The 9,655-nt window shown below is 47.3% G+C and overlaps 1 protein-coding gene across 1 annotated transcript; it reads left to right on the forward strand.

Moving 5' to 3' along the window:
- The first annotated feature begins 6,948 nt into the window (after positions 1-6,948).
- LOC120645625 (uncharacterized mitochondrial protein AtMg00810-like) lies at positions 6,949-8,143 on the forward strand. The gene is made up of 2 exons (XM_039922396.1): positions 6,949-7,463; positions 7,585-8,143. Exons 1-2 carry the CDS (start codon positions 6,949-6,951, stop codon positions 8,141-8,143), a joined length of 1,074 nt encoding a protein of 357 aa, XP_039778330.1.
- The last annotated feature ends 1,512 nt before the right edge of the window (positions 8,144-9,655 follow it).

The following is a 9,655-nucleotide window of genomic DNA, read 5'->3' on the forward strand; positions in this document are numbered from 1 at the left end:
ACCTATTGAAAATATGGTTGGATAGCCACCCCTTGATTTGTTATAACCATTCCTTGACCACCTAGATTAATGTTCAAATGTGAATTGTTTGGACGTTAATCACTGCTAGAATGCTTAGGACCTTAAACATGATACAACTGGTTTTATAAAAGAAAAATGCGTGAGTGTGTGGGAAGGGAAAAATGTGGAATTTTCGAAAGATAAGTTTAGACGGGATGGATGGCACTTCTGTGTGAATTGCCGAATGGTGTGCTCGTGCCTGTGTGGCAGAGAAAGGAAGGGAGATACCCATCTTGTCACCACTAAGGACCGAGTTGGTGTGTCATCTCACCTAACTCCACTATCGTGCAAACCACTCGACCGTTGAATGAGCAACGGCTTAGCATAAACCCCACTAGTTAGTCTGATAGCCATCAGGAGAGCTGAGAGCAACGGGTGATCAAGGAGAAGGGATTAGCTCTGTGTGACTTATACCCCGGTTAATACCTCTGTGATAGGTCAATGACCCCTTGGTGGATCCCGTGATGGCTAGTCAGGTCTAGATAAGGTGGGTAATGGCTTTGTTGGGATCTGAACCGACACTATGGTGATCGAGCTATGGTACCCCGCTTATGGGTAAAGTTGCACACCTCTGCAGAGTTAAGAATCTATTCGAATAGCCATGCCCACGGTACTGGGCGAGTTACGGTGTGGTCACATAACTAGTGTTTCTTCTGGGAATAGATGGACTAGCATGAGTGGTTTTGGAAAAGTGTCCGGCAGTTGTGCTGTGTGCTACAGCAGATGACGAGTCCGGTAGCAGCTTAAAACTTGGATCCTGTATGGGTCAATATTACGTGTTACTCGGTACAAGAAAAACTTACTTTGAAAATCCTTTCTTTCATTCCCAACCTTGGGTACGTTTGGACTTGCTGAGTACGTTTGTACTCACCCCATTCTTAATTTTTACAGAAGAAGATCCAGACTTCATTCCCGTAGATGTTGAGTAGAGGTCCCGTCCTGCACCCAACCTTACCTGTGGATAGGGTCACCCGCAGGAAGTTCCGTATGGCGCAAGACTCTGATGACCCACTCTTCGTAGTTAATATCATTGTGTGGGTGTTAGTTGTTATCCTCGCGATAGTGGCACTTCACTGCCTACTTCCACGTAGAGTTACACGGTGATGTACCATCTGATGTAATAAAAGTGTTATCAGTCTCCTGGGACTGATATTGTATCACTTTTAAGTCTTCTCTTATGAGGGGACACTTCATCATGGCACAATTACATGATGAACGTATCAAAATCATCAAGGAAAAGCTATCCTAGGGAGAGGCAAAGTATAAATGTTTCCGTGTGGATCATAAAGGAGTTTTGTGGTTTGAATTTCGTCTTGTGGTACCCAAGAATCACCAGCTTAGAAAACAAATCCTTGATGAGGCACATCTATCGAAGTTTTCTATTCATCCCGATAGTACCAAGATGTACCAAGATCTTAAACAGAATTTCTGGTGGACTCGAATGAAAAGAGAGATCGCCAATTATGTTTCTGAGTGTGATGTCTATCAAAGAGTTAAGGCTAGTCACTTGAAAGTAGCTGGTACTCTCCAACCTTTACCCATTCCATCCTGGAAATGGGAGGACATCAGTATGGATTTTATCGTTGGCTTACCCAACACTTCTCAGAAGCATGATTCTATTTGGGTAATCGTTGATAGACTTACCAAGACCGCTCATTTTATTCCTGTGCATACAACTTATTCTACCAAGAAGTATGCAAAGATTTATCTCGACCAGATTCTTCGTCTGCATGGAGTTCCAAAGACAATCATTTCTGATCGTGGGGCGTAGTTCATTGCACGTTTCTGGGAACAATTGCAAGAATCCCTTGGAACCAAATTGATTCGTAGTTCAGCCTATCATCCACAAATAGATGGGCAAACTGAACGAATCAATCAAATCCTTGAAGATATGTTGAGGGCATGTGCTATTCAATAGGGCAAGAACTGGGATAAGTGCCTAGCACTGGCAGAGTTCTCATATAATAACAGTTATCAATCCAGCTTGCAAATGGCACCATTTGAAGCATTATACGGTCGAAGGTGTCGAACTCCTTTGAGTTGGTCACAAGCCGGAGAACGCAAAGTCTTTGGGCCAGATCTAGTCATTGAGGCAGAAGAGAAAGTCAAAGTTATCCAGACTAATCTTAAAGTAGCCCAATCAAGATAGAAAAGTTATGCAGACAAAAGAAGAGAACCTTTACAGTTCAAGATAGGGGATTTCGTATATCTGCGAGTATCTCCTACTAGAGGTGTTCAACGCTTCGGCATAAAAGGGAAATTGGCACCCCGATACGTTGGACCATTTGAAATCATCAAAACTTGTGGTCCAGTTGCTTACCGAATCCGTCTTCCTTCTCAGTTGGCCGCACTGAGGAATGCATCAAAGTGCCCACTGAGATCATTAAACCACAAGATATCGAAACCAAACCCGATCTATCTTATGCTGAGTATCCAATCAGAGTTCTTGACACCAAAGAAAGAAGTACAAGAAGGGAGAAGGTTAGAATGAACAAAATTCAGTGGAATCACCATACTGAGGAAGAAGCCACTTGGGAGACTGAAACTTATCTCCAAAGAAATTTTTCCGACTTTCTTAGAACCAATCCAGGTACTAAATCTTTCCGTCGTTAATCTTCCTGTAATCTTGGGGCGAGATTCCTTTTAGGGGGGAAAGCTGTGACACCTAGGTGTTTGCACAGTAGAACTGTATTTATTTTATGCATCATGTGCTTAATTTCTTGAACAAGGGTCTTATTTAAAAAATAAATAATAAGGTTAATTGTGTAAATATGATTTGATGCAAGGACCTTTCTATAATTTAATTTGAATAGAATGGGTAAATGTTGCTATTGTGGAGGGTTTCTTTGTAAAATTCAGTGTAATCATTACATGGTAGGAAATTTTACTTTTCAGTCTGAAATTAAGATGAATTTGCTTTGGAAAAGATGAAAGTCCATTAAATTCAAAATACTTTCTATATTTTCAAAATAACCTTTCAACCTTTGGTCAAATCAAATTTTGCACAACATCAAAGTTGTAGATCTTGAAAAGTTGAACAACTTTCATGTTGGGCACTTTTTCATTTGAGCCCTAGTTTAAGTGTTATTTTTGTTTTATAATAGGACCCCTAAACTTTTTTGAAATTGCAAACAGGTCCAGCTGTCATCTTCCTCCTCTCTCCCTCTCTGCTTTCTCTACCGCTGGTGCAGAGCGGCGCCGCCTCCGCTCAGGAAGGCCGGGAGGCCACCTCCTGCTGTTCCACCGCCACACGCGGCACCCCCGCAAGGGCCCCACTCCAACCCGCGCTGGAGCCCTCCTCCCCTCGCCACGCTGCCCCGGTCGTGCTGCGCGGCCGCCACATCGCCGCTGTCGTGGCAAGCTCGGGGAAGAGCCCCAGCTCCCCTTCTCTCGTGCGCTTCAGCACCAGGGAAACCCTCGCATTCCAATCCCCTCGCTCTCTCGCCAGTTCCCCGCCCCAAACCCCCAGAACGCCGCCACCGCCCGCCCGAACGCCGGCGAGCTCGAGCTCTCCGTAGCTGCTTCTCGACGGCCACTCCGCCAAAGCAGACCCCGCCTTCAGCTCCACCACGCTCTCGTGCAGCTCACCGGCCTCTCCTCATCGCCTATCTTCCACCAGAGCCCCCTCGTCGTCGAGCTCCTCCGTACCGCCGCGCCGCCACACGTCGACGAACCTCTTCCGACCGCCTCCTCCTTGACCCAACCCCACTAGCAAGTACCGCTTGGCGCCCTGAAGCTCCCCAGCCCCTCCACCCTCGCCGCCGACGCCCAGAGCCGCCGGAATCGGCCGGTCAAGCCCCACCTGACCTCTGACTCCGACCAAGGGCCATTTTGCAAGCCTCTTTTTCTTTCTAGGGACCTATCTGCAAGTTTTAAATCCTTTTTCTTTTGTTTCTAGGTTAAAATTTGAAAATTCCTAGTAAATGCTAGATAAAGCAGAAAAATGCAAACTCAATTGTTCTGAGTTCATTGGAACTAGATCTACAAGTTTTGTTACTTGCACTTTTTCTTTTGCTCAATATTTTTTGCTTTATTTAAAATACCAAGAATAGTTAGCATTTAATGTATGTCAAGTTGTATGCATGTGCTGGTTCTGATTTTTGGGTAGTGGTGTACTAGCAGATAGAGTAGCTCTGTGTAAAAGTTTCATAACCATAGGAAAACTAAATTCTTATGGCTGTTGTGCTTTGATTTAGAGATTGAAACTTTTTCCATGCATGCATGTCACTAAAACCTTGCTATTACGAAAGTTTGGGAAATTTTAGATCTGTTTAACTATATCTTTGATTTAATGCTTGTTAATTAGAATTTAATTATAATAAATAGTTTCCTTTCTTATAAAAATCTGAGAATATTTGTGGAACTCTGTTTTGGTCCTATGTTCATGTCTGTAAAATTTAGGATCCAGAAACATTATAGAACTTTCTTTACTAATTAGTTATGTTTGAGGTTAATCATGTTGTTTTGTGTAGTAAGACATGTTAAATAACTTCTCTGTAAATGATTGCCCATATGCTAAGTTATGTTTGCTAATTGTTAGACTGCCACTTTATCGCAAAGTGTGTATGTTGTAATACCATTTCTTGCATTACATATAGATACGACTGTTCTAGCTGACGGGACGTACGAGCTGATCCCGGAGTCCAAAGGAGGTGATCAAGAAGCCCAGGTGAACGCCACTACACTGACTGAAGACCCGGACCAAAGTCCGGAAGAGCCCAAGGCTGATTTAGCTACTGACTACCGCGAAGGCAAGCCCCGGACATAAACCCAGTTTTTCAAATTATGCACTTTATATACTACTTACTTGTGCATTTACAGTTCTTAGGATTTGAATTGAAACCCTAGATGCATGATCCTATGAACCTATGTACTGAACACTAGACTTGAGTTCGAGTAATTGCTATGCTTATAGGAACGGTAAAAGTCGAGTGGTTGCCTGTCACTCGCGAGCTTAATAGGAGTTGCTTGTTTTCTTTTATCTGCAATCACTATAAGGACGTCGGACGGGGTCATGTTCGATATCATGACCTTGGGTGAGAGCCCGTCTGTGTTGATGAATTCTGCTAAGGTTGCGGTGTGTGGTAGCGGTGGTTAAGTGTTTGAACGTACTAGCCACATGCCGTAAATATGGTACGCGGTAAGCCTAGTAGCTGATCGGACCGGTGAGTGGATATACCTTTCACTCTCTCTTAGAGATAGGTTTTTAGTTATGTTTATGTTGTGCAACACCACGGGTGCAGGGAGGAAGTTGGTGCCCTGTAGTCGGGGAGAGTGACCCTATCCACAAGCCGAAATGAAAGGTCAACGGTTGTTTGGGAACAACCCGACGGTGTTCCAAACGTGTGCGTTAGGTTTACCTTGCAAGGTTGGAAATCCGATTCGAATCGTCCGTCACTCGCGGATATTGAGACTACTTGATTCCTTTGCCACACAGAGCAATACGAGTAATATTATTATGATCAATCTTGATGTTTGACTAAAATTCTACCATGGTTGATTAGAATTAGTTGCTTACATAGAATGGTTAATCAACTAGAATATTGAAAGCTAAAATGTGAAATTAAGAACCTACTCTTTGTTGCTTTTCAGCAAAAGGAAAACCAGAACCTTACAAAACCCTGCTTAGTCTAGATAAGTGGACTAAGTATATCCGTTGACGGTTAAGTCTTGCTGAGTATTAGTATACTCAGCCTTGCTGTTGAATCCTGTTTCAGGTATGAGTTTTGAGGACCAGACCGCTAGTCTGACTTGGCCCTGCTCTTTGCCCTATGGCTGGTCCGTAGAGTGGGATCCGCCTTCGGCCGGCAATGACCCCGACGATTGATACCTTACTTGGGCTAGCTTGGTATCCTTTTGCGACGTGTTGTAGCCGTCGTGTTTTCTTTCTGGTGCTTAAACTCTGAACTTTAAACTTATATCTTGTATAATATTTTACTGAGTTTGGACCTGTAATAATACTTTGAACTTGTTGTAATAACTGATATGACTGTGTTGTAAGATATATGGTTGTAATATCTCTGGACTCGCCTTCGTGCGGGGTATGCTTGTTCGATCCGAGATCCGATGGTTGTATCGGGACGTTACCCGACAGACCAAAAATTGTTCCGTTTGAAGTGCGTTTGAGTCGGTGTTGCCTTTATGGTGATGGCCAGCGCACTTGAGCCGGGACAATTCAGGTGGTTCTGCCACAGGCGCCGCCCCATCCATCGCCGCAGTCCGCGACGCCAACGCCGGTCCATCCACCCTCGACGTCGCCTTCATCATCCACGTCACGCCTGTCCATGCCAAACGGGACGCCGACACGACTGCCGACCACGACGTCAACACCATCTTCGCCCATGACACCGCCGTCGTCTCCAAAGCCAGTGTCCCCGCCACCTGCTCACGACGTCGCGGTGCCAGCTCCCACCGCCTCGGCTCCAGCTCCTTCCACAACGGCTCCACCGGCACACCCGATGACGACGCGCAGCAAAGCTGGGGTGTTCAAGACAAACCCAAAGTACGCCATGGCAGCCACAACACTGCCTCTGTCGCCGATCCCCAAGTCTGCCCGCGAAGCCATGAAGGATCCCAACTAGCGCGACGCGATGCAGGCAGAGTTCGACGCGCTGCTGGCCAACAACATCTGGACACTCGTTCCGCGACCACCGCATGCCCGCGTCATCACCGGGAAGTGGGTGTTCCGGATCAAGCTCAAGCCCGATGGCACCTTGGATCGGTACAAAGCGCGCTAGGTGGTCCGTGGATTCCATCAACGGCCCGGCATCGACTTCACCGAGACGTTCTCCCCCGTCGTGAAGCCGGCAACGATCCGCACTGTCCTGGCAGTGATTGCAGCACACGCTTGGCCGGCACACCAATTGGACATCTCCAACACTTTTCTCCATGGCAACATTCGGGAGGAGGTCTACTGCCAGCAACCAACTGGGTTCACCGATTGCGCGCCCCGACGCTGTGTGCTTGCTGTCCCGATCGCTCTATGACCTTCGTCAAGCTCTGCGCGCCTGGTTCAACCGCTTCGTCGACAACGTCCTCACACTCGGCTTCGTTCAATCCCGGGCGGACCCATCTCTGTTTGTGCTACGAAAGGGGAACGCCACAGCATACTTGCTATTGTACGTCGACGACATCATCCTCTCGGCGTCCTCCACAGCGCTGCTCCAGGAGATTGTTCCGAGCCTCAAGACAGAGTTCACGATCAAGGACATGGGCCCTCTCTGCTTCTTCCTTAGCATCGACGTACAACGACACCACGACGGGTTCTACCTGTCACAAGCCGCTTATGCCCGCGACGTTCTGGAGCACGCGGGCATGGCGAACTGCAAGCCGGCTAGTACGCCTACAGAGGCCAAGTCCAAGGTTGCCAGCTCTGAAGGCAAGCTCTTCTCCGACCCCTCGTGGTACCGGAGTATGGCAGGCGCCCTCCAATACTTGACGACTCCAATACTTGACGCTCATGTGGCCGGACATCGCTTACCCCGTTCAACAAGTATGTCTCCATATGCATGAACCGCACGACAGTCACGCCACCATGCTCAAGCGCGTACTCCGATACGTCAAAGGCACCGTCGACTTCGGCCTCCACCTCCTTGCCGCCGCGACGCCCAAGCTGATCGCCTACACCGACGCCGATTGGGCCGGCTGCCCCGACACTCGGCGCTCCACCTCCGGATTCTGCGTGTATCTTGGTGATGCTTTTGTGTCCTGGTCATCCAAACGCCAGAACACGGTGTCCCGATCGAGCGCGGAGGCCGAATACCGAGGGATCGCCAACGCCGTCGCCGAGTGCACGTGGCTCCACCAGCTTCTTGGCGAACTCCACCATGGCGTCCAGCAAGCAACCATTGTCTACTGTGACAATGTTTCGTCGGTCTACATGTCCAAGAACCCCGTGCATCACCGACGAACCAAGCACATTGAGCTTGACATCCATTTCGTCCGGGAGAAGGTGGCCATTGGCGAGCTCCGCGTCCTCCATGTTCCCAGCGACAAGCAGTTCGCCGACATCTTTACCAAGGGCTTGCCGTCTGCACTCCACGACGATTTTCGATCCAGCCTCTGCGTTGGCACCGACAGCTGAGACTGCAGGGGGTGTTGACATGGTCTCTGCCACGGGCTCTGCCACGGGCGGCCACGGCCGGCCTCAGCTGCAACTGCCTCCGCGCATTCCGCGCGCACGACGCGATCAGCCTCGCCGTGCACTCGCCGCGCGCAGCGCGCGCGCGCCCACTTGCATGACGCGCCTTGTCTGCGCCTTGACTCCTGAGAATTAGCTGAGTTAGTTAGCATGTCAAGTGTATATAAACTGTACATCGATGATGAATACAATTGCTGGTTCTCTCAATTCATTTCTACAAGTTTATCTTTTCTTGTACCTTGTACTAGATTCGACAAAGACTCAGATATGGGCTTGGCCATAGGATACAGTTGAATGACCGGACAAGGTTGCCTCTCATAGGACCAATAGTCCAAAAGACATCAGTATTTGATATATTCATCAGTGTGCGGACACGGACGTGTAGTAGTGTCAGTGATCCATGTCGCCCTCGGTCTTTTCCCATCATGTGGAGGGGATTGGGGGCCCTGACGGCCACAGCTTCACATGGAGCATGAGTACATGGAAATTTCCTTGGTGGACTTGAGCTGCGAGTCTACTTCTAGAACAGTGACACGATGTGAAGCCTTACCAGTTGAATTGAGATCCTCCTCTGTTTTAACAGAATGTTAGAAGGACACATGTTCTCCAAGAATAACCAGGCCTTGTTTGATTGTGCCCCAAGTTTGAAACAATGGGCACTGCAACATAATCTTTTCACCACTTTGAAATCGGCGGTGCAAAAATTTCACCACTTCTTCCTTTGAAATCTGCGGTGCAAAAATTTCGCCACTGGTATTTACGAAACCGCCGGTGAAATAGTGGCGGTAAAATCTTTTTATCAAGGTCGTTGGACCACAAACAAAATATCCCTTGTGCTTAACACCCTGTTAAAGAGGTAAAGTTTCTTTATCATCTCACTGTTCTATATTTGACATGACTACATGAGTACTGATATGTAAGTATCATGTTGCTCATGTGAGTCATGACTATAAGCACTTCAACCCCACTCCAAATAGACACATCTCGTGCTTAAAATCTTTGATCTACGAGTTTTTTTCCACAATAGAAAATGTTCACCACTCACATTTGTCCATGGCAATGTCCAATGGTGCACCAATGTACTTGGTCACCGGCCCATTTTTCTTCACATGTTTAGCGTTTCGTGGTCCGTTTAGGCGGTGTTAAACTAGCAACGAATGATATGGCTTTTCTCTATTACAACACGGTAGCGGAGCCACCAGACTGAAGCAAGACATGATCCAAACACGCAAATAGAGCTGCCATCATTATCTGCACCGATGTACCTTCTCACTTGCACTCTTACGGAGCTTAAATGGTAACTTGTAAAGTTTTTTAGTAGTAACAAGTTGCCAAAGGCTGCAAGCAGCTGCATTTGTAAGAAATTGTCCCACATTAATTGTTGATGTGTCAAGGGATTGTGCACTCAGTTTTCTAGACTGAAAGCAGAGCGCAAGTACGCAACTAGTAGAGTCC

This window comes from Panicum virgatum, chromosome 8K, assembly GCF_016808335.1.
Source record: "Panicum virgatum strain AP13 chromosome 8K, P.virgatum_v5, whole genome shotgun sequence".
NCBI classification, from domain to species: domain Eukaryota; kingdom Viridiplantae; phylum Streptophyta; class Magnoliopsida; order Poales; family Poaceae; genus Panicum; species Panicum virgatum.

Bases quoted from the DNA above. Each gene is read 5' to 3' on its own strand.
- LOC120645625 (XM_039922396.1), top strand. From the start codon at position 6,949: ATGGCAACATTCGGGAGGAGGTCTACTGCCAGCAACCAACTGGGTTCA. The intron at 7,464-7,584 runs GTACCGGAGTAT...ACCGCACGACAG, and splicing joins CTCTTCTCCGACCCCTCGTG to TCACGCCACCATGCTCAAGC.